General features: G+C 36.9%; 2 protein-coding genes across 4 annotated transcripts in view; one reads left to right on the forward strand and one right to left on the reverse strand.

Moving 5' to 3' along the window:
- LOC112042933 (mediator of RNA polymerase II transcription subunit 4) overlaps positions 1 to 26,735 on the reverse strand; it is a 121,588-nt gene that overhangs the window by 71,561 nt on the left and 23,292 nt on the right. The window lies entirely within an intron of this gene.
- Positions 1 to 26,735, forward strand: part of LOC112042932 (tachykinin-like peptides receptor 86C) — a 112,322-nt gene that overhangs the window by 31,424 nt on the left and 54,163 nt on the right. For all 3 annotated transcript variants that reach the window (XM_024078146.2, XM_024078144.2, XM_052883886.1), the window contains 2 exons: positions 15,670 to 15,812; positions 19,853 to 20,066. In XM_024078146.2, coding sequence (XP_023933914.1) covers positions 15,689 to 15,812; positions 19,853 to 20,066 — 338 coding nt within the window. In that variant the 5' untranslated portion in view covers positions 15,670 to 15,688. The remainder of the gene's footprint in view (positions 1 to 15,669; positions 15,813 to 19,852; positions 20,067 to 26,735) is intronic.

The following is a 26,735-nucleotide window of genomic DNA, read 5'->3' on the forward strand; positions in this document are numbered from 1 at the left end:
AGATCGAGTGTGATAAAAATTCCTTTTTATATACCTAAGCATATTTTCGTGGCAATATTCAATTTCTTATTTGAGGCGTTAATAATTCACAAAAAAGCATCAAAAGCTGAAGACGGCAAGGACGCTTTCAAAATTATTGCAAATGGGGGAGAAAACTGTCTCGAATATTGTTGCGGTTACAAAAGTGATTGAAAGTGATAATATTTTACATCCCTCGTATCGAAAGTGAGGCACAATAGAGTACTTCTAAATTATGAGCATTGAGTAATAAATTTTAGCCTTTGCACCTCTTCTTTTTTTTCTGATTTTTACGCTCTTTATGTAAGTTCACCTTACTTTTTTAAAAATATTAATTCAACTTTCTTCATATTATTTGGTATTTGTCTTCTATTTTAAATAATTATAACTTCCCGTATTCCTAGAAATGTGTGCTTTTATAATTTTTGAAAAGCATTATTAGAGTTTTATATATTGTATTGGTAAATAAATTTTTATCCCGTCAAAGTAAGTCTGCATATTTCCATGTTAAACTACATTTTTTTTTTTTTATTCTTTACAAGTTAGCCCTTGACTACAATCTCACCTGATGGTAAGTGATGATGCAGTCTAAGATGGAAGCGGGCTAACTTGTTAGGAGGAGGATGAAAATCCACACCCCTTTCGGTTTCTACACGGCATCGTACCGGAACGCTAAATCGCTTGGCGGTACGTCTTTGCCGGTAGGGTGGTAACTAGCCACGGCCGAAGCCTCCCACCAGCCAAAATCGTCGTCATTTAACATAAGTTGAGATCGCAGTTAGGGCTAATTTGCTAACCAACTAATTAGTCACGAAAAACAGCTAATCGCAGACCTGCATTGTTTTGTATTAATTGTCCTCATTGCATCCCTCGGCCTCGAGGATACCTCAAAGTTCCCTTCAGTTAGTACCAAATATAATCTAATCAATGTTTTAATCTCTGAATCTTCTTCAGTGTAACTAGCTGAGTTCCATTATATAACATGCTAACACAAGATAGGTACACATTGTATAGATGATCTATGAATATTGGCTATCACAATCAGGTGCATTTTAAATTGAATGCGAAGTCATAGCTTGCCGAAGAGCTCTCGACATTTCAATACCGCAAGTAATGCTGGGACTTTATCTAGCCGACAAAACTTTGCCGCACTTACCCAACTTTTTCCATTATGGATGACTTCAAGTAGTTTTTATTATCTCTGCCTGTCTAATATAGACTTTTTAATGTCTTCTGAACATTTTTCTGAACAGTGATAACAAATCTAATTTTCTCTAGAAAAATTTGTAATATCTAGCTTGGAGGGTGTCTCTGTATTTGCGGCGGATATAGTTCAGGTTTTAGCCGCAGGGCTTCTTTTGTGGCTCGGAGTCTAGTTCGCGTTGTATTCAGTTTCTTTTCACATAATTATACAGTTTGTACAGTTGTTCCGTAATTAATTGATCAACGCGAATGGAAGATACACGTACATCACCTAAGTATTTAAAACTAATTTGATTATTATTTTTGAAAAAAAAAAATCCGCAGGGTAAGATTTTTTACATCCTGCGTCAGTTTTTTGATGCAATGTCTAAAGTAGATAATATTTACTTTTTTGTATACCCTTAACAATTTCGACAAAAATATTAGTGTTTAATTTTTTACCAAGCAACTCGGCTATTGTCCGAAAAACCGTGGAAATGTCGGATAAAGCAACAGGCATTAAAAAAATTACAAAAAATGCTAAAAAAGTGTATGTGTAACTATTAATAAAAAACTTTTTTGTATTTTTTTTGACTTTCTGTCTAATAACACCTCTCCACATTGGACGGAAATATAACAGTTTCAGGTAGGCAGCAAAATAGAAATTCTAAATCATTTTGCTTCAACCATAGCAGAATAATCAACGCTTCGGCGTCCTTTCTTGCGCATAATATTGACCTTCGTTATTTATTATCACAACAGGTTATTTTCCTTATACTAAGACCCTTTCCGGTATCCCCATTAATGTGTCGATTTATTACGATACTGTGCAAATTACAGCCAGCATATAGTTTAAGCTTTCAGTACTTTTGGCGTGCTCAGACTTTTTCAACATTGCTCAGAAATTCGAAACACTATTTTATCTGTATAGTGGATCTAGTTCGCTAACTTAGAAGGAATAGACTTATTAGAAGGAAGTTTGCTCCATCGCCCGCTGAATGACTTTACTCAGAGGGCGATAGAGCAAGCTATGCTTGAAGTTTCTCTGCGTGATTGAATCAGAAATGAGATGCGCAGACGAACCAAAGTCATTGACATAGCTCAGCGAGTCGCGAAGCTGAAGTGGCAATGGGCAGGCCACATAGTTCTAAGAGCCGATGGACGTTGGGATCCAGTGGTGGGTTTATGTGGCTTCGGATGACGCAGTTATAGGATCGAGGCCTGGGCCCGACTATGAAGTACCAGCGAACGCCTGCAACTTCGTCCGCGTGGAATTCAGTCTTTCCGAAATCTCGCGGAAACCTACACCTTACTTTACGGCCGGAATGAAAAGTAGCCTACGTGTTAATCCAGTGTTATCTATCTGGCTAATATCAGTGTTATCTATCTAGTTAATCCAGTGTTAGCTATCTGTCTGTGAGGCACGTATGGCATGAGACATGAAGATAGATATTCTTCATAGATACGGGTTGTAAAATAATTAGTACAACTTAATTGCTGTAACGTTTTTATGTAAGTTTGGAGTGGAATGCACGCAAACTATTTATCACTCTTTTAGAGACGAATATCTTAGCATTCCATGGATTCACCGTGCAGGTGCCGGGTCCATCGCGTGGTAGAGAGAAAAACACCAAGCAAAGTCCAGGACCTGTGACTACTGGATGTAGGGTTAAGGAATTCCTTGACGATCGATCAACACTCCCCTTCTCTGCTCGTGTTGTTCTCCCTACCTATCCAAATTTGGTAAGATCCTATTAGAGCAGCTTTGGATACTCGTTCTAATATAGAGCTGCACTTCTAGAGAGGCCAAGGTCTTTAAGCAAGTTATAGAGAGATTTTGCTGGTAATCCTCTCGCACCTACTTCTACGGTGTACAGACTAACTACATATACATTTTTAGTTAGTTCATTTGTTGGGTAATAATATTTATTCACTTTTAATCTGTGGTCCTTCGGAATGTTAGTCTCCCACGGCACAGCTCTACAAGTACTATTCGCTTTGTTTGTTTGGACAAAAGGAAAATGTCTGGTCTAGATCTCGAAATAGCGACATCCGCTGGGATTTTATAATGTTTCTCATACGTATCCATTAATAAAGTCCAATCAGGTGCAGAACCTAGGATTGAGTAAGGCTTACTTGATGATTTTGTTATTGAAACTGCTTTGACGTATAGCAAGATTTTTCAATGGCTTTCCCACATCGTACTAAGTTGCTCTGATCTGGGAGAGTCAATAATATACAGGCTGTCCCGTAATTAATGGATAAAACGTAACTAAAATAAATAACTTGGTCACCCTAGGATTTTTTTCAAATCTATTCAAATTAGTTTTAGAATTAGGTGGAGTATCTACCATTTGCGTTTTATCCATTAATAACGGACATTCTGTATTTTACTTGCGGCCTCGTTTTTGTTAAATTATTTACTATCAGAGAACATAACACACACACACACACACACACACACACGCACACACACACACACACACATGGATGGAGTCCCAAACATTGCGCTGAAGGAAGCCATAAAAGCAGCACCTCACCTGTTTTTAGAGGTATACAACGCGTGCCTTAATGAGGGCATTTTTCCTCGGAAATGGAAGCGTCAGAGATTGGTACTTCTCCCGAAAGGGAAAAAGCCGCTGGATGATCCATCAGCCTACCGCCCACTGTGCATGCTGGATACAGCGGGTAAAATATTAGAAAGTATTATACACAAAAGGATCGGAGCAGTTGTCGAAACGCAGCTCTCAAGCAACCAATATGGTTTCCGGAAAGGTCGCTCCACAATGCAGGCGATCGACCTTGTTGTTAACATGGCCAAGGACGCGATTGCAGGGACCCGATGGAAAAGGGGTGCGAAGAAATACTGCCTAGTGGCAACGCTGGACATTAAGAACGCATTTAACTCTGCTAAGTGGAACTGCATCATGAGAGCCCTCGATGAAATGAACGTGCCACGGTACCTACAAAGGATGGTAGCGAGCTATTTTAGTAATAGGGTTTTGATATATGACACGGAGTCCGGCTCGAAAAACTATACCATTACTGGAGGAGTACCCCAAGGTTCCGTACTGGGCCCATTATTATGGAACGTTATGTACGACGGTCTTCTTAAGATAAAATTGCCAAGTGAAGTAAAACTCGTTGCATACGCAGATGACGTGGCTTTGGTCATAGTTGCAAAACATCTCGAAGAGATAAATTTCGCTTTTGACACGACCTTTGGGAGAATCGGACAGTGGATGGACACAGTTGGACTGCAGCTAGCAGAGCACAAGACTGAAGCAGTTCTTATAACAAGTAGGAAAGAGCTAGAAACCATGACACTGCGAGTTGGAGAACATGAAATCACATCTCAGCCCTTCATCCGGTACTTGGGAGTAATGATTGATGCTCGACTAAATTTCAAGCAACAAGCAGAGCATGTAAGTGCAAAAGCGTCGGTAGTAAGAACGGCCTTAGCACGACTAATGCCTAACATAGGAGGTCCTAAACAGAATAGGAGGATACTATTATCAGCAGTGGTCACATCCGTCCTCACATACGGAATATCCTTGTGGGGCGACACACTCCACATACAAGCATCACGCAGAAAACTCTTGCCTGTATACCGACTAAGTGCCCTGAGAATTGCCAGCGCTTTTCGCACGGTATCCGACGACGCAGCATGCGTTATCGCCGGGATGCTGCCAATCGAAGTAGTTGCTGTAGAACGGAAAGCCCTTTACCGGCAAAAAGGTTCAAATCTGAGTCATGAGGAACTAAAAAGTGAAGAACGTCGAAATAGCATGCGCAGATGGCAAAAAAGGTGGGACAATTCGGTGAATGGCCGGTGGACGTACCGACTTATCCCAAAGCTGGATGTATGGTTGAGCCGCAGACATGGAGAGGTTAACTACTATTTGACACAAATGATCTCAGGACATGGATGCTTCCGAGAATATCTCTATAAATACAAGCACAAAACATCTCCAAAATGTCCGTCCTGTCCTGAAATTAACGAAGATGCAGAGCACGTGTTCTTTACATGTCCTCGCTTTAAGTCAACACGCAGTGTCTGGGAGAATTCCCTCAAACGAAGAAGCAGGCCCGAATCCCTAATAAGAGACATGACGTCGTCAAAAGAGGCGTGGGAGGCGACTAGTTTATTTGCGATGGAAGTTCTCCTAGAGCTTCGCCGCATAGAGAAAAGTGAAGAAGAAGAAGCTATGACTTGAAACACTTGAAGAAGCAGTAGTGCAAGACTCTCTCCCCGCGAAGTAATGCCTGACGGCGGGTCCGTGGGGGACACAGAGGCTGAAGACCAGAGGAGGAGGTTTTTTAGTCGGTAGTGGTTACCCGAGCCCGACTTACCGGGGCAGACCATCAGGCCCTGATGATACGTAAATGTATTTTTCCGAAACCTCTGAGGAAAAAAAAAAAAAAAAACACACACACACACACACACACATACACACACATACACACACACACACACGCACACACACCCATACACATATTTTTATTTTTATTTATACCTACCCACTATGATTAATTTTAAATATGTTTCATTACGGCTTGTTATGGAAGAGCGGAGCCTTCTGTCACAGGAGTGTACAACTCTTAAAAGAAGACTCTAGCCTTTAATTATTTGTTATTCGATTGATGTTACTGAAATAAACTATTTTTTTTTTTTTTTAGAGAACTTACCTGCGTATTTAATAGTCTACTAAGTACTACTACTAAGTACTGGCTAAGTACGGTAGCCAAATATGATGTTTGTACTTTAGCATTAGCAGGTAGTAGTTTCAAATCAATTGTCCAAGAATAAAACGTTACAAATAATATTTTAGTTTTTTTTTTGATTCTTACATTCTTTTTTGAGCTAGCCCTTGACTACAATCTCAGCTGATGGTAAGTGACGATGCAATCTAAGCGGAGCTTGTCAGGAGGAGGATGAATCCATACCCCTTTCGGTTTCTACACGACATCGTACCTGAACGCTAAATCGCTTGGCGGTACGTCTTTGCCGATAGGGTGGTAACTAGCCACAGCCGGATACTATTTTAGTAGTAATAAAGGACGTACTTGCATCCTGAATTTTAACGTCACGACAATCCGAGCGCGCGTTTGTGGTCACATCTTTGGTGAAATTTGACATCAAAGAAAAAGTTATCTCGATGTCGGAAACGGGTGGGCGTCTCCTTTAATTAGATGTCACATTTTTGAAACGGATCCTCTGCTTTGCAATACCAGGTTCGTTTGAAAATGTAAATTACGACTGCCATTAAAATTAAAATATAATTACGCTGTTGACAATAGAAGCGGTTTATGACAAAAGACACGCAAATATAAATCACAGCTATTTCGTAGAATATTCAGTATGTTAGGTATGCTTATCGGTACTAATTTGAAGTGATAACATCGTAATCATTTTAATAGATAACTATCAAACGCCCGCGACTTCGTCCACGTGAAAATGGTTTCTATTTTATACGTATTTAAAATGGAATGGGTATAGTAGCTATCGTCTGAAGTAAGATATATCTATGCCATCGTCGGTTTTTTGTATATTTATATCACATAAATATTCCATAATGCATTATGTTACACATCTTCATTAACAATCCATATTCGGCTCACTATTGAGCACAAGTCCTTTCAGAGTGAGAGTTGGCCTAACCCCTCTCACCAGCCAGCCAGCGTGGCCCAATGTGGATTAGCAGGCTTCACACACGTAGAGATTTTAAAAAAGGTAGAGGTGCATGCCCGGACTAGATTCGAACCAGAGGTCGTATTCACTGGCCTATCACGTCATTACGTGATTACAAAATCTCTTCCCTTATAGGGGTAGGGTAGGGCTCCCTACTTATAAAAGAGGGCATACGGGGCTTAGAACCACCACGCTGGTCCAATGCGGGTTGGCGGGCTTAGGGTGATAAGTATTTGGCTATTTAACGATCATTATCAGCACGGTTATAATGTAACTCGGTGTACCATTCAAGTAATAAGTCACTACATCGTATTTTCGGAATCGTGATCATCTAAAATAATAATTTCTACGAAATGATCGACTAAGTCATTTTACATCAAATGGCAATGATTATTTTGTTTTCCGATCGTCTAACATGGTTATTTCAACGAAATTACGTAAATAACGGAATTATTAGTACGTTGAAATAATATTACTACTTCCTACTACCGCTTATATATTACTGCCACCTTACGTAATATGAAGATGCTTATGTCATATATGGTTTTATTTTGATTCTTTGCAAGTTATCCCTTGACTACAATCTCACCCGATGGTAAGTGACGATACAATCTAAGATGAAAGCGGGTTAACTTATGAAGAGGAGGATGAAAATCAACACCCTTTTCAGTTTCTACACGACATGGTACCAGAACGCTAAATCGCTAGGCGGTACGAATTTACCAATTGGGTGGTTACTAGACCTATACCAATTAAGAAAAACCTCAATTGGCACAGCGGTGATCGCAACCAGGCAAGAAAAAAATCGTCTTGTAAATTCACAGCACATATTACTCCGCCAGGTAGACAAAAAGATACCCACGTATATAAGTACAAGTATTAACAACAAATACATAATATTCATCCAGTATACTATTTATTATTTATTTATTTGTAATGCCAACAATGACAGCAGAAAACATTATATATAAGTGAGTTACAAAATTCTTGTACTACTGCAGCCATCTTTTACAGGCATTCACAGCACTGCAGAGTCTGGTTAAAAACTTAAAGTAAAAGATTAACCTACAATCTAAAATAATTTACCAAAAATTTACAATACTTTACTTACAATATAGTTTATACTAGTATTCAACCTTCATTACTGTAGGAAGTATTGTAAATAAAACTTGATAGACCATAATAGGCTTTTAGCCTAATCAAACAGGTGAAGCAAGAATACACACCGTTATACTTTTTGTAGCATTTTTATAGCACCGCCGCGCCGTTCCGAAATTTCTTGTTAGAAGCGTTAACGTTTCTCAAAGGTCTTCTGAAGGTCATTCGAAGGGTGTAACAGCCTTAAAATTTATGCAACAAAAGCAGGAAGTTATTGGTATATTCGTTAATAGCGTTTAGGTACACCCCGACCTTAGTGGCGCAGTGGTGTGCGCGGTGGATTTACAAGATGGAGGTCTTAGGTTCGATGCCCGGCAGGGCCGATTGAGGTTTTCTTAATTGGTCCAGCTCTGGCTGGTGGGGGGATTCAGCCGTGGCTAGTTACCACCATAACGGCAAAGACGTACTTCCGAGCGATTTAGCGTCCCGGTACGATGTCGAGTAGAAAACGAAATGGGTGTGGATTTTCATACTATATCTAACAAGTTAACCCGCTTCCATCTTAGATTGCATCATTACTTACCATCAGGAGAGATTGTGGTCAAGGGTTAACTTTTAAAGAATAAAAAGAAACCCGCGTAGCTCCCATTTCCGCGAAAATATCGGTCAAGTAGTTTTTGAGTTAAATCGAAAAAACAAACAAAAAATCAAATCTTACCTCTTTATAAAATTAGTTTAGACTTTATGGTCCCATACGTCTAGTACCATACTCAAAGTGTCCGTATGTCCGTCTATCACAGTAAATTTTCTCTACTGAATCTAGACCGATTAAGTTGACATTTTGTACACATATCAATTACTGGGACCCAAATGGAATGGTAGCAGGTACGTGTTTATATTTATACTGTTAGAAATTTGAATATGGGGTCACTTTAGGGGACAAGATGGAATAAAAGGAAACTGCATCGAGGCTCAAATATACATATATCTATTCTAATATTATAAGGCTGATGAGTTTGTTTGTTTGATTGACTGAAACGGGAACCACGCGGGTGAAACTGCGCGGTGTCACCTAGTTTAGGATATAAAGCTGTGCCAAATCGGCTCTTAAAATTCGTTTTGTTTTTTTGGCACCGCCTTCAAACCGATCAATAGAAAGGACATGTTATTTTACGATTTCTTGAGTACCTAATGCGTCTTTAAGGTCGGTTAAATTTTGTCGTTAAAAAGATTTTATTTTTCTGTTTTTAAAGTGTCCTAGTACAGTGACTGTAAACGCCAAAGTAAGGGCAATTTTGTTCACTTCAGTTATTTTGATTTTAAAACACAATTACTAAACCGGGAAAAATTAAAAGTGACCAATCTGCAAGTTTACTTTTTCAAACAAATTAATAATTTGCGAAATTGGTTAATAAATGACGAAGTTATGAGGTAACAGTGAGGGAAAAGTCCTCCTTTTTTGAACTTGATTAATAATAAAAAAGGCCCCTACTTAAATAAGACTATTTACGATTTTCAACATAAAATCTACTAATTGATGATGGATAGGTGAGATCGCTATACATGAGGTACAGTCGGCAAGATAATTAATTCTTGATTAATTGGCAGATTAAACGACCGCGAACGCTGGTAATAGGAGGATTGTGTTTGATTTTGAATCCCTATCGTATATCGCCTTTAGATTTACTGCTATTGTAGAATATAGTGTTAGTAGGTATGTATGTGTTAATAGGGATAATGACAGTATTTAGTTTTAAATCTATACTTATCTATATCTATCTATCTTCTATACTTATAATAAAACTGGTCGAATTCTATACATTTATTCGCAATTTGTGATTTTACTTATACCGTTTGTAACAACAAACGTTAGCGTGTCTTAACGGATGACAGCGCCATCTAGAATCTATACTTATAATACGAATTCTGTACTTTTTGTACATTCTGTACATTGAGGATATAAACATTTTTTTTGGATTTTTTGTCTGTCTGAAACTACTGAATGAATTAAAATGAAACATGGCACGGTTTAAGACCATAATACGTAAAAGGTTATACGGATATATATATTTTTTATTGCTAAAATATAATGAAAAGGGGGTGAAATAGGGGTTGAAAGTTTGTATGGAAAATCCTTCATTTTTAGAGTTACAGTTTTAAAAATTTGTTCATAAATAAAAAAAAATACGAAATATAATGTAATTAATTTTTTTTTAATTCAACTCCCTAAAGTGGTGAAATACGGCTTGAAAGTTTACATTGATTTCCACGCGAACGAAGTCGCGGGCGTCCGTTAGTTGTATATAAATTAGGAGTACAGCTAATAGTAAAGCAATTTTGTTAAAGTAACAGGGTATTTGCGGTCATTACTTTCGGAGCTACGGGATTTAAAGACCCATATTTGCGGCTCTGCCGCGGATCCCTGAAAATCGCCTCATACAAAATGGCACGAATTAATGACGTCGTTGATCATAACGATCGTTAGATTTGTATGGGCGTTCAAACAAAATTACAAATATCTTTGTTATTTGTGTGTTTATGGTTATAGTCCATTAATTGAAAAATGTCACTTTTAATCTAAGGAAGCTAAAGCTTTTTAATAGATTTGAAATTTTATAATCTTACGTATAAATTAATATTGGACTTATTTACTAGAATTATTAATAAAAATAAATATATTCAAACCTAGTTATCATCCCCATTCGAGCCGATGAAAGTATTTTCTAAAATCAAACTATCTATAGAATGGATAATGACAGTTCTGCGAATGCTCATTCTTTACAGTATAACTTTTAGAAAGGAGTTAGCCTGTAACTGTCGACCTTATGGTAATTTCCAGATTACGGATCTAATGGCGCATCATTGAAGTAAATCGGCCCAGTGATTACCAGTGTAATGGCTCAGTCAATTTAACTAAACGCATTTGTTGGTTCACTTTAGCAATGGAAAAATAAATGCACTTTGTACCAACGTTTTTTTATTAATATCATTGATCTGTACTATAAAACCAAGTTATGACAGTGTTTTACTGTTATCGAGCTATCGAATGAATGAAATATTAGGTCAAATGGAACGTGCTTTTTTATACAATGACAAAGTAAAGGCAATCGGTAAAAATAATTGGTTTGGTAGGTAGTGGCTTTTTTTTTTATTCTTTACAAGTACAATCTCACCTGATGGTAAGTGATGATGCACTTTAATATGGAAGCGGGCTAACTTGTTAGGAGGAGAATAAAAATTCACACCTCTCTCGGTTTCTACGCTCCGTACCGCCAAGCGATTTAGCGTTCCGGAACGCTAAATGGCTTGGCGCTACGCCTTTGCCGGTAGGGTGGTAACTAGCCACGTTGCATATCTTTTTAACAAAGTTAAAACATACGTCTTAAATTCACGTAACGCCATTATTGTCGTGATTTAAATATTTATGTGTAGTTTAATAAGTTATTTATAAAATTGTAATTCCATAATATTTGTTGATATTATGCAATTACAATTTAAAAACTTCACTATTCATTTTTAATATTTCTAATCTTTTATTTTATGAAAAATATCTAGATCGTTTAGAATCATTTTGGGCTTTTTAGAATATTACACGGCGTCCTGAAAGCGTCGTAAAAATAATATCATGTAAATTTTAGCTGTAAAATATTTACAGCGAGGCTCTCGGACTGTTGTTAGTGAAATTGTTTCTGCCGTAAAACATCAACAGTGTAAATTATTTGTGATTTCCGGATTTTCATAAAATTAAAAAAAATAATAATACAACCGACTTCAAAATCACAAAAATGTTTCTACTAAACTAAAAAGCGAAAAATAACATCGTACTTGTAAACTTCTGATCAGCTTGAAGGCGGTACCAAGTTAGTGTTGAGTTATTTAAAGCCGTATCTGAAAGAAATGACTGAAAATCCAGTTAAAATTTATGATTTAAACGGCTTGACCGGCGGGACCAATTGGAAAGCATACCCTTTCAAACAAAAAAAGAATTTTTTAAATTGGTTCAGGCGTCTTCGAGTAATATATAATGTAAAACATACATAAAAAAACAATTGATTACCTCTTCCTTTTTTTGAAGTCGGTTAAAAAGGAGCAAGTAAAAGGAAAATGTTTGTAACTGTTGAGTTGTGGTTCTAAGCACACGCTTCACTCCAGACTTGTCTACTTGAAAATGACTTTGTTTTTAAAGATACTGTAGCTTGGCAACTTCGTTCGTAACACTCCTGGTGGTCTGCGCGGGCCGGGGGGGGGGGGGGCGTGTAGCGATGAATGAAAAACCCACGATTGTAGCACCTCACTTCCCCGCACGCACGATTTCACATCTGCGTAGTCTTTCTCCCATCGCCCGCATATCATGGAAGTGTCATTAACGAATTTACCAGACTATACTCCTTTTCAATTATTAACCCCCGACACAAAAAGAGGGGTGTTATAATCTGTCTGTTTGTGGCAACATAGTTACCGGATGAACCGATTATGTGCGAGCGTTCTTAAACTCAACCCGTTTTAATCATAAAGATTTACTATTTTCAGACAGTTCTTTCTCGTGGTTCTTTTAAAAACGGCTTTAATTAAAATGTCACTGGCTCGGCACCGCCTTCAAGTTGATCAGAAGGTAGCACATACGATTTTATTTTATGCTTTTTAGTTTAGTGGTAACTCATGTGATTTTGAAGTAGGTTGTTTTTTTTATAATTTTTTTTTATGATCTAATGAAGATGAGTCGAGTTAATAGAAAATTAAAGTAGGTTTTAGATTTTGAATGTAAGTTTTTCATGGACCTTTCTTAGGTTTTATTAATAAGTTTTTCATTTTGGTACCTAATAAATAACCGTTTATTGTTGTTTGTTATACGGGTAATAGTTTTAAATGAACTCAGCTTTTATTAGGCTAGAAACACTTAATTACGGCGCCACGTGTCTCAAAACAATAAACGACAAACAACACGCGATATTTGATTTAAGTAATAAAAGAGTAATATTTGTTTTCAAAGATTTTATTTTTAATCAACTTCAAAAAAGGAGGAGGTTCTCAATTCGAGGCGTATTCACGAAAATCGGTTCAGTAGTTTTGTGTTAAAATGAAAATAACTGAAATACTGTGAAATACTGTGGTTTTAACGGTCACTTGCATAGTGAACGTAAACGCCACGATACATTAAAAACGGAAAAATAAATTCTTTTGCACCGAATTCAAAAATGCAATATTCTAAAAAACGGAAAAATAACATCGTACCTATCTCATTTTTATTTTTAATATAATTTAATATCAAATTTTATCTTTAATATCAGTTGGTATCCTAATGATTAATTATTATGTAGACGGTGGGTAGTTAAACCATTATGAAGTCTATATCTCGTAGAACAATGATAGATACGCTCTTGATCCATCATTGTTATCAAATTTCTCGGGGAGGGTCTCACACTAATTAAGGAGGCTATAATTAAGAGGCATTTACCACATCCCTTTTTATTATCGTGCTCTCCAGGGCACAGGAGTTTTACTAAAAATTTCATAGATTCTAACCTAGGACTTCGTGATCCGAAGTCATATAGGCTATCCACTGGACCAAGTGTATTTTGGTATCTATACTAATATTATAAAGCTGAAGAGTTTGTTTATTTGATTGAACGCGCTAATTTTAGGAACTACTGGTCCGATTTGAAAAAATCTTTCAGTGTTGGATAACCCATTTATCGAGGAAGGCTATAGGCTATATATTATCCCCGTATTCTTATGGGAACGGGAACTACGCGGGTGAAACCGCGTGGCGTCAGCTAGTTACAATATAAAGGCTGAAATAACCGATTCAAGCGAGTTGACCAACAACATTAAACAATGACCATGAACATTAAACAAACAACCACACCTAACAAGACGTGTGGGTGGATGGACAAACTAATTATGATGTAAAAGATGTTCTATTTTTGGAAGACAATGTGCCTTTGATTGTAGTGGTAAGATGTAGGGACGGTCCCTTTGTTTGTGAAACTGAAGCTGTTTATGTAAACCAGAAACAAGTGTCTATGAGTGGTTACGAGCAACGGTTTTTTGATAAACATGATTCGATGTCGCACATCTCCCTGTGAGGATTATTTAGAGTGATACGATATAGGTATCATTCTAAATAATCTAGCAATGCTGATGCTATGCTGATTCCTTTAGATTACTCTCCAAGCATGTTGCTTTCACCTTACTACTAACAAAGCGTTTTCTGGGAAAGGAATATCTATATTCCATTGAACTGATGCTTAGTCGAGCTGAACCGCAAACATAGGTTTGACGCGTAGGTCATAAGTCATTAAAGTTCAAACGGATATATTGAGTTTCAGGAAATACTTCGACATGTTCAACACTTAATGTATTAGATATCCAGACAATATCAAGTGAAACGACTAATATTACCTTACCTACCTACCTAATAATATTATAAACACGAAAGTTTGTATGGATGTTTGTTTGGAATAAAGATAGGTCATAACCTGGATTAACATATAGGCTACTTGGGAGTGATAGCCCAGTGGCCTCTGCCTCTGCCTCCGATTCCGGAGGGTGTGGGTTCGAATCCGGTCCGGGGCATGCACCTCCAACTTTGCAGTTGTGTGCTTTTTAACATATTAAATATCACGTGTCTCAAACGGTGAAGAAAAACATCGTGAGGAAACCTGCATACCAGAGAATTTTCTTAATTCTCTGCGTGTGTGAAGTCTGCCAATCTGCATTGGGCCAGCGTGGTGCACTATTGGCCTAACCCCTCTCATTCTGAGAGGAGACTTGAGCTCAGCAGTGAGCCGAATGATGATGATGATGATGATATTACGTGTAGGTACATACTTATTTTTCGATAGTAACACCGTAGGGCGCATCTATCTGTTATAAATTGTAACATTACTAGAATTCTGAATGAAACTGAAGGAGTATCAATGAAGTGAATTTGTGTGAAACTGAAGGAGTATCAGCAAAGCAGAAAGATGTTTATAAATCTGTAACAACACGGTAACGGGAACTACCGGGTAAATATTTGATATATGGCTAAAGTAGAACGCCCTCCTTTTTTACCTACCTACCTACCTACTCACATTCCTAACTTATTTGTTGTCGTTTGACAAAACTTCTAGCCTGATTTTTACGCCTAATAAATAAGAGAAACACGGCAAAATATTGCCTTTCAATAATTCAGGTTGTCGAAGTTAGGAAAATGAATAAATCACAACACAACTTACTTATTAGGAATAACTCATAATTTTCAGTTGTTGTTATACGAGTACCTTATTGCAAAAGTTAGACATCCTGGCTCATCTTAGCTAGCGGGTCCTATGCCTGTGACATCATCGTCATAATATGTATATTCATCATATTCACCATCATTAACTTTAATGCTAGCCACTCATCATTCCATAAGTTCACGTGCCTGCAGCGCTAACAGCAAGACATCCGATTAAACTGATCGTGATCGTTACAGATCTCTTTTAAAAGATAAGGTCGCCTTTTGTATATGATTTTTTCTTTATTTTTTTGGTTTATGTAGTATATTCTTTATTGATTTTAAGAAATTGAATATCACGTGTTTAAAACGGTGAACGAAAAACACCGTTAGGAAACTGGCTATCACGGCTGATGAAGTGTATGATACAGTAAGTAAATGCATATTTGGTTTAGTTGAAACTGTATTTTTCTTGCAGGATCACACTCGGCAACTGCATGGGTCTGGGCAAGAGGCCGTACAGCCCCCCCTGGTGGGGGCAGCTGTCCTGGTTCGTGGTGTTCGCGGTGATGCTGTTGCTGGCAGTGCTGGGGAACACCTTGGTCATATGGATTGTTCTAGGTGTGTATTTTATTCTTCTTATAATGTCACTTCTAAGGTTTTTGACGAGATTCTCAGGTCGAGTCGCTTTAGGATTTTATGTTTTCTAAATTGACTAGGGGCTGTTGCGTGTTGTTCTGTTACTTACTAAGGTATTGCCCATAAATTACCACACTGGCATGTGACCTCGTCAGTCTGCAGGGTGCACCACGAGCAGGTGAGGTTGGCAGTTGGGGAGACTGACTGGTACTATCCCCTTTATGTCCAAGCAAGTTGCAGGGAGCCGCTCAAAGCGGATTGCAGGGAGTCGCTGGATGCTGGCGGCTCGAGACCGTTTTGTTTGGAAGACCATTCAAGAGGCTTATGTCCGGCAGTGGACGTCCATCGGCTGTTAATGATGATGATGATATACTGCTTCGTCACTTAACAGCAGGAGAGCTAACTACAAACTAACAAGGGTTAACTTGTCAATTAATAAAAAATAAAAGCTTGCAACTTAGATTCAGTTTTTTCTTTTTTGTCTATTTCATTGATTTGCACCTCATTACACACCATCAGTGTTCAGCATTCGTGGATATAATAATACGAATAATAGGTCTTTGACAACAGAATTGGTCAAGCCCCACATTGTCGCTTAAGTGTAGGGAGAACTTATGACCTTGATTCACGCAGAACACACGAGAACGCGATAGAGTTAGAGAGTGTTATGTAAGGGCGTGTAGAGTTGATTCTCTAAGATTACTGATAATTTTTGGTTATATTATTGAATTAAGTGAATAGATATTATAACCTAACAAATAAACTAACTAAAAATGGTTATGTGGTTAGTCTGTACGCCGTAGAAGTAAATGCTAAAGACTTTGGCTTCTCTAGAACAACAGCAAGTTTTATATCAGAACGGGTATCTAAACCTGCTCTAATAGGATTGTATGAAATTTGCCTAGGCAGGAAGAACAACACGAGCGGAGAAGGGGAGTGTTGATCAATTGTCAAGGAATTCCTTAACCCTACGTTCTTTGGTCACAAGTCCAGGACTCTGCTCGAAGTTTTACTCTCTGCCAACATAAATCCATCTGAATCCATGGATTGCTAAGATATTCGTCTCTTAACATTGGCATTACTTTACATGGAGGGTTTTTGGTGGGATTAATGTAATTATAACAAAAACGGTGCCTAGGTACTTAAATACAGTGGAATACGAAAATTCTTAATTTTAAATAAATTAGAAAGGCAAATGGAACTACGAAGCGATTCCTTACAGAGTACAATAAAATACGGGTATAAAATTGTTATCAGTGTTCATCTTCTCATTTGTTTATTCAAACATTTAAAATAGTAAATTCCTTTACTCTCTCGAGTCACTTATAATGTAATTCAGGTTTTAAATTAACAATGTTTAAGTCGACAGTTAGAGATATAAGAATGAAATGGTGCTAATGTATTTAAACGGATGGAACCCAATTTATTAAATTTAGTCTTTGCTCCCAATTTGTCCTGAGGCCCGGGGATAAAGTAGCTTTGTAACGCTTAATAAAGATTGGGCTTTATTAGATACGCTCCTTGGAGCGGTTCGTGAAAGCTAAGCACTTTTAAGGAAAATATAAGTAGGAAAACAATTTAGATAAAAATAAAAATGTAGATAAATATACCGGCCAAGTATCTATGTCACGCATTTTGTAGAGCTAAATAAACCCCTATAAAAATAACACTAACTACGATATTGCAAAAAAAAAACTGAATGAAGCTTGGTCACTCTTTCAACTCACTCAACTGGAAAATATTTGTGTGATGAGCATGGGTGTTTTCCAGTGTCTGTGTGTATTTATACATTATATAAGTATTTATATGTAGTATATAAATGTATATGAATATTATAATATCAACTATCTTAGCACCCATAACACAAGCTACTCTGTATGCTTACTTTGGGGCTAAATAGTAAAAAAAAAATAAAAAAAAAAAAAATAATAATAAAAAAAAAACTCGTTATTTGTTTACCATACTACGAGTATGTATTGTGTAGTATTTCGATCTTATTTTGACTTTATTGCTGCATCGACTAGTAACTCAATATTGTAACTCAACGTTACAATAGGGACGATGACAGTTTTTACAATTGTATATAAATTAAGAGTATGCTAATAGTAAAGCAATTTTGTAAAAGGTACAGGGTATCTGTGATCATTACTTTCGGAGCTACAGGGATTTAAAGGGTCAGATTTGCGGCGCTGCAACGGATCCCTGAAAAACGCCCCATACAAAATGGCACGAACTAATGACGTCGTAGGCAATGTAATCGTTAGATTTGTATGTGGGTTCAAACAAAATTACTTATATCTTTGTTATTTGTGCGTTTATGTTTATAGTTCATGTATTAAAAAATGTCCTATTTAATGTAAGGAAGCTAAAACTGTATGAATTTTCATCTAATTACGATAAAAGACTTTTAATAGATTTTGAAATTTTATAATTTCATTTATTTTGCAAATATCTAGTCAATCTTTGCTTTTTATGTATAAATTAGTTAACATTGACCTTATTTACGTATCATAAAAATCAATATATTCAGACCTAGTCATCATCCCCATTGTCTCTGTAACAGCCTCCGGGATCCCGATATTTATATTATCACTTCTATGTCCGAGTAGATCGAACCAATATGTATAATGGTCAGCATAACCAGTGCTTTGCCATTAACTGTAGGCTTTTGTACGTACAATATAGCTTTAACTACCGGAAAACGACCTGTTTGTTTTATATAACAGCCATTTTCGATAATTTATTTATTTGGTTAGTGTAGGTTTTTGACGGCCTCCGTGGCGCAGTGGTATGCGCGATGGATATACAAGACGGAGGTCCTGGGTTCGATCCCCGGCTGGGCAGATTGAGATTTTCTTAATTTGTCCAGGTCTGGCTGGTGGGAGGCTTCGGCCGTGGCTAGTTACCACCCTACCGGCAAAGACGTACCGCCAAGCGATTTAGCGTTCCGGTACGATACCGTGTAGAAACCGAAAGGGGTGTGGATTTTCATCCTCCTCCTAACAAGTTAGCCCGCTTCCATCTTAGACTACATCATCACTTACCATCAGGTGAGATTGTAGTCAAGGGCTAACTTGTAAAGAATAAAAAAAAAAAAGGTAAGTTGTTTAGCAATGCCTTTTGGTACTGGTACATTTGGTACAAGTTGTTTGGCCATAACATACGATAATGCCTAGGCCACATTGACTTAATGATCGTGATAATATTCGTGAAGCCGGAGCGAAGTGCCTGTATCTTCTTTTCGCTGTTTTTGAAGTAAAACTTCTTTATGAGTTACAAAAAGTGTAATCGGGCGAGGCGAACGGACGTTGAGAGCTAAAGAAGATAAAGCACACTCGTTCTTTTTTCGTCTGTCTCCTACTCAACGGATTTTCTTGCAATATTCACTCATAGATAGAGTGATTCGTGAAAAAGGTTCAACAGTAAAATTTACCAAGGTTTTTTTTTAAATTGGTTGAAAATTAACATAATTGTTGGTGTCAGAAAAAGTCTAGTCGCTTAGGAATTTTCATCGAAAACGCTGACTGGCCTTTGAGATATAACATAACAATGTATGGTGGGATATTCCGCTTTTATAGCGTCTACGGGGGAAAAGTACGCGGGTTGCGGGGCGCGGGGTCATCGCGCCGGACTGTCGTGCCAGCGACCGACGCGCGAACACACTTCTAACAAGACTCGCACAGACTGTGCATACACATTATTGTTGTTTGGTCTTTTGTATACTTTAATAAAATTCACGAAGAGAACCAGCATTTATATTTAGAACCACCAGCTCGAAGTTCACTCTTCACACAACATACACACACACACAACACATAACTATTTTTGGTCCTTCGAGCCGGATTACTATTTACGGCGAACATCCGATTAACGTCCATTGCTGGACATAGGCCTCTTGCATGATACTTCCAACCATCTAGCGGATCTCGCAACCTGCTTGATAGCCTCGGTCCACCTATTTATCGCAAAACGCATTGTAGTAAGTAGATAATAGGAAATAAATATTTAATTTTTGTCCCCAGCTCATCGCCGTATGCGAACAGTGACCAACTGTTTCCTCGTGAACCTTGCTGTGGCTGACCTCCTCATGGCAACACTCAACGGTGCTCCGAATTTCGTGTTCCTAGTCACAGCGCACTGGCCGTTCGGATCCGTCACTTGCACGGCCAGCAACTTCACTGCTAACCTGACTGTGTCTGCTGGGGTTTTCACCCTCGTCGCTATCACTGTTGACAGGTTAGTGGTACTTCATATTTTTTTTTTTAAAGAATATTTGCCATATCTTTACAGTATGGCCAATATTCCCATTCACCTCTAACTAGCCTGCTTAATTAATAGAAATCTAATACTAGTTAAAAGAATATACCCAAGGTTTCAACATTGCTACTGTGGGGTTGCCAGATATAAACGGTTAATTTATACAAATATCCTTATCAGTTATTTAGTCGTCTAATATGCCAAATGAAAGCTTATTTTATGCTTAATTTTACTGTATTAGGTTGCTCAATTACACCATACCATACCATAAGTTTCGATATTATTGAATTGTATATTATTGCTATCGGTATTTTTATAGACCTGTTTGTTTGTCGATATAACTTTCATCATCAATATTATTAGCATATTTTGGCCCAACTTTTAGGGTCAGGCATCCCTTTTTATAGGAGAGGTAGGCTTAATCGCAAAAAAAATTACATCTATGCCGTTTCAAAATTTATCAAAATGACTTGATTTGTGTACAAAACGCAATATATTTCGCATTTATAATGGTAAGGAGATTGCATAGGCTAAATAACGAATATATCTTAACCTTAATACCTAATTAAAATTTTATTTTTGAAATGTCGCTTAAATACAATTTATCGTTCCACGTGAACTTTTTCAAACGGGTAACTTTTGCAGCAAAGTTGTCTGTTTAATTTTTGATTATGTGAAATAATTTACAAGATCAAGAAAAACATGATGCTTGTAAAAATATTTGATAATTATTCTTAAAGGTCATTGGCATTTGTAGCAACCTTAATATTAACAATCCATATTGATATCCGTGAAGTTATCCGTTTCGGTGAAGGAAAATATCATGAGGAAACCTGCATAGCAGAGAATTTTGCTATTGTGAAGCCTGGCAATCCGCATTGGGCCAACGTGGTGGACTATTGGCCTAACTCCTCTCATTCTCAGATTAGACTTGAGCTCAGCAGTGAGCCGAATATGGATTGATATTGTTGCTTTCCATTATTGTAAGTATTTTTGTAATCGTATACAAAGTTCGAAGCTTATTTCTTACAAACTTTTTAACATATTCTAAGTATAGTTTATGAAATAACTTTGTTTGTTCGGTTTTTGTACCCCTTTGCTTATCTAGGTCCCTACCCTCTATTTACCCTCCATATTTACCAAGCCGGCATTAGCAAGTCTACTGAAACAACTTTTGTTAAGAATCTTTTGTTCGCTCGCTACATAGTTGGCAGTCTTTTTAATATTACAACACGATGTGAAAGCCGTTCTTAGAAAAGTACATTTAGCGCTTACATTTTGATTGTAGTACCATAATTTGTGTAGATACTTTCTGTTGAATTTCAAAATCTTTTTTAACCGACTTCATAAAAAGGAGGAGGTTCTCATTTGAGTCTATGTGTTCGTGTACTGTAAATTTAAGCTATTTCTGAAAGAACACTGTCTGTAAAACATAAATCCTTGTGATATATTTACATGGCTTGAATTAAGACATCATCGGATTAGCACCGCCTTCAAATTGATCAGGAGGTAATCGACAACAAAGCATCTATACTAATATAATAAAGCTGAAGAGTTTGTTTGTTTGTTTGATTGAACGCGATAATCTCAGGAACTACTGGTCCGATTTGAGAAATTCTTTTAGTGTTAGATAGCCCATTTATCGAGGAAGGCTATATGCTATATATTATCTCCGTATTCCTACGGGAACGGGAACCAGGCAGGTGAAACCACGCTGCGTCAGCTAGTCAGGAATATAATGTGATGTTATTTTTACCCGACTACGGCGATGCCAAAAGGAAGGGTAATGATTTTGGCAGTCTATGTATGTATGACGTATGTATGTTTGTTCCACCGAAGCGCCTAAACTACTGAACTAATTTTAATAAATGAGGTGTCAAAGATTTGCAATAATTCAAAGTGATTGATTGTATCGAGTCATTAGAAAATAACATCGTGGTGTAAGGACTTATTATTTTACACTGGTATCACTAAAAATGGGAAAATAAAAAATTTTAATAAAAAAATACAATCGCCTTCAAACTGATCGCACTGAGCAAACTGAGAAGGTAAACACATACGAGCACGATGTTATTTTTTGCTTTTTAGTTTAGTAAAAACATTTTAATAATTTTCAAGTGGGATGTATTTTTTTATTAAATTTTTTTTACGTAGTCGGGTTATAGCTTTTAAACTAAATTTTTTACGTCCCATTCTCACTTTCATCCTTCTCCTTGATCTTCATTATAATATGTATATCCCAACATAAAAAAGAAAGGGCTAACTTGATATAGAAAACAAAAATACTTAATAAGGTTTTCATACATGTTACTTATGTGTTTTATTTATGAGTATCAACTTTATCGATTCAATGTCATACGATACATCTAAAAATACCTCTTAACCCCCCCCTGGGGAGTGGTTGAAAGGAACCTATCAAATACAGGACTGATAAATAAATAGCGTCCATTATGATATAATTTTTCTTTCACGTTTTTGTAACGGAACTGTAGTTTTTCCTTTAGTCAGGCGTCTTCTTATATATTTCGGTCGGTCGGTTTTGTAAGGTCAGTTATTATTGTTACTCAAAGAACTTGAACGGAAAAGGGAGAAATAACAGAAAAAATGAGAGATTGGAGGCATAACGAGAAGGGTCCGTGTGATGTATTACATAAGTTATTTCATTTTGAACGTGCAGTAAGCGGGGAGTTCTTCAAAGGTACAAGTTCGTAGAGGTATCTTCCTACTAATATTATAAACGCGAAAGTTTGTATGAATGTTTGGATGTTTGTTACTCTTTAACGGCGCTACTACTAAAGCGATTTGGCTGAAATTTGGAATGGAAATAGATTTAACTCTGGATTAACACATAGGCTACTTTGTATCCCGCAAAAATCCATGGTTTTACAAGCTTTGCTAAAACTGATGATTTAACATGATGAAAATTGATGATTTTGATAATATGGATATTTGTTACTCTTTCACGCTTCGACTACTGAACCAAATTAGCTGAAATTTAGTATTGAGATATATTATAGCCTGGATTAACACATAGGCTACTTTTTATCCCGGAAAAAATTCCACGCGGACGAAGTCGCGGGCGTCCGCTAGTACCTATTAATATAAAGCCATTGGCGTATTAATTAAAGAATTTTCTATAAGAACCACGGGAAAAAAATTGTCTGAAAATTCTAAAACTTCATGATTTACACGGCTTGAGTTAATGCATCACTGTGGTGGTACCGCCTTCAAAGTGATCAAAAGGTAGCACATACGATGTTATTTTCACTTTATAGTTTAATTTCAAGTCGGTTGAACTTTTTTGTCAAAAAGTTTTTATTTATCTATTTTTAGTGTGTCTTAGCAAAGTGAGTGAAAGAAAGCGCCACAGTACGGGAAATTTCGTTATTATAATTTTAACACAAAATTACTAGACCGATTTTCATGAAAATTAAATGGGACCAATCTGGAAGTGTGCTCTTTCAAATAAAAAAATAATTTTCAAAATTGGTTAAGAAATGACGAAGTTATGAGGTAACAAACAGACGCGTCGAATTGGGAACCTATTCCTTTTTTTTTGAAGTAGGTTAGAAATAGACCTTTTCTAGTCAGTTGCGTCTGCAGATTATTTTGTTGTCATCGGTGGATGGTCGACTTTCAGTGATGGGTTGCGATTCCAAGACCTCTAACTCCAACGTCCATCGTCTCTTCAAAGTATGTGCCAGCTTCTTGCCAATTCAGCTTTGTGACTGGTTGTGCTTTCAGTCAGTTTTGGTGTTATATGGTTCTCTTCTCTTCTAACTCGTCTCAAATCTCGCGTTATCACTGACAAAAATCAAATACCAAAGTTAATACCTACACAGCAAAAAAGTATTTGTAGACCATCGATGCCTGATTAGCCTCAATTAAAAATGCCTAAACATCTGCTCTGTAACATAACAGGGCAGGTGTTTAATATACATAAACATAGCGTATGTCTCTTTACTCAAACCAACAGTTAGGCTTATGCGTGTCTAGCTTAAAAAAGCGACCAGGTGCCAGTCGGACTCACCCATGAAGGGTTCCGTAGCAGCAAGTAACATAAACTTCTTGCTCATTAATTACATATACACATTATATATATACATATTACGATTACGATTTATGAAGTATTAAAAAACTATTTACGAGATCTAGTTCAAACCAATTTTCGGTGGAAGTTTGCATGGTAATGTATAACGTATATTTTTTAAAATTTAATCATTCTCTTATTTTAGATGTTACAAAGGGGAGGGGGGCCACATTTTACCACTTGGTAAGCGTCTCTCGCGCAAACTATTCAGTTTAGTAAAAAATGTTATTGGAAACTTCAATATCATTTTTGAAGACCTATCCATAGATAATTTTTTTTTCTATTTTTGTATGAAAATGTTAATGCGGTTCACGGAATACATCTACCACTTCAACAGTATAGCTCTTATAGTCTCGGAAAAAAGTGACTGTGACATACGGACGGACAGACAGACAGACAGACATGACGAATCTATAAGGGTTCCGTTTTTGCCATTTGGCTACATAAAAATGAATTAACTACCTGAAAAAAATGAATTACCTGAAATACCTGAAATACTCGTAACAATAACATGTATTACAATGTCTTGTTATCCGACGTTTTATGAACTTTATTTGAATAAGGTAAAAAAGGATTTCCAAGAAAGAAAAATATCAATGCTTTTGAGCACATTTAATTTAAAAATAAACCTTTTGTTACAACGTATAAGTGTTGTTCAGAATAATAAACAAGATATTAGACGTGTAGGTAGGAGTTGCTTAATTTCCCATGGAACCTTTTTTAATTAATACAGAATGTCCCTATGTAAGGTAGATTTTTTCATAATTGCACGAAATTAAAATGAAATGTACGACTAATTAAGTTGTTTTTTAACCGACTTAAGCCGGTGTTGTCTTAATTTAAGCCATTTCTGACAGGACCACATGAAACAACACTGTCTGCAAAATCTAAATCTATAAGATATTCTCACATGGCTTGAATTAATACATCACCGGTTTAGCACCGCCTTCAAACTGATCAGCAGGTAGAACATATGTTATTTTTCACTTTTTAGTTTAGTGGGTACGTTTTTAGGTTTTGAAGTCGGTTGTATTTTTTTTATTAAAATTTTTATTTATATTTGACGATCTCTGATGTACCTACTAGATTCTGAGTTTTTTTAACGCTGAGGGCGTATGTTCGATTGTATATAATTTTCAATAGTAAAGAAAAATATCACGTAGATATCTCATTTCCAGACCAGCCCCCTTAGCCAAGTGGCACGTCGTTTCTTTTTCTACAATCGCTAACGCTTCGAAAAGTAAAAAGATGTATGGGAATGACATTTACTATCGACAGGTCATGTGATCAAGATCTGTCATTCCCATACATTTTTCTAGTTTTCCAAGCGTTAGCGATCGTAGAAAGAGAATCGACGACGACGGCTAGGGCTGTTTTGTTTTATTGCCGCCAGTATCTAAAAAATACTCAAAATAGTGGTTTTTTGTGACATACCTTGCTCGGAAATACACCACTGTAATGTTTAGCATGCACTGCGATAAAAACGTTTTTAATCGTATGTCTGAAAAGACAAAAAAAGACTTGACTTTTTTTTATTCTTCACAAATTAGCCCTTGACCAATACCTCACCTAAGTAAGTTATGATGCTATCTAAGATGGAAGCGGACTAACTTAGGAGTATGATGTAAATCCACATCTCTTTCGGTTTCTACACGACATCGTACTGGAACACTAAATCGCTTGGCAGTACGTCTTTGCTGGTAGGGTGGTAACTAGTCACGGCCGAAGCCTCCCACCAGCCAAACCAATTAAGAAAACCTCAATCGGCTCAGCAGGATCTAACCCAGGACCTCCAGCTTGATAATCCATCGCGCATACCACAGCGCCACGGAGGAGAAAGGCTGTAGTATACTTTACGATTTTATCGCGGTATCTAAATGAGCGTTCTTTTGTCTCCCATGGTATGGTCTCCCATGGTGGTATGGGTAGGCGTCTTGTCTTGCCTTGTATTGTCTTGTCTTGTCTTGTCTTGTCTTGTCTTGTATTGACTTGTCTTATTGAAGCGCTCGTCTAAACTGATAAATTAAAATATAATTACATCGTCTTTGTTCGTTGGATAGACTAGTTTAGTTAGTCTTCATTTCACTCAACAGATGTTGTTATCCAGGCTGCTAATAATTAATTATCACGTTCTAGACGTTCATAAAACAACACCCTCTATACATAACAGACAATGCCTTTTTGCTCATTTGAGTGTTTCTTGTAAGTTAACTAAGATAAATAGGTACTTAATCTGTTCCTTTAGAAATATTGTACTACGCACATTATCTTTCTTTCTAGATTTTATTCACAAGTGTAGTAGATAGGTATAAGGTATATATAAGGTATGTATCTTTAATTAAAATACAAATTATTGTTTAGTATACCGTGTTACTCGCTATGTAAGGATCCTAATGATACCATAATAATTCCAAACCTTTTAAGGCTTTTAAATGGATTATTATGAAGGTTTTAAGGGCGATCTCGTAATAAACTCCTCTTTTTATACAATTAGTTAATGACTAACATTCTGCCCGTCTTTCATCCCATCATACTCGTATTATATGGACTATATATAC

The sequence above is a fragment of the Bicyclus anynana genome, chromosome 10, assembly GCF_947172395.1.
Source record: "Bicyclus anynana chromosome 10, ilBicAnyn1.1, whole genome shotgun sequence".
Taxonomy (NCBI): Eukaryota; Metazoa; Arthropoda; class Insecta; order Lepidoptera; family Nymphalidae; genus Bicyclus; species Bicyclus anynana.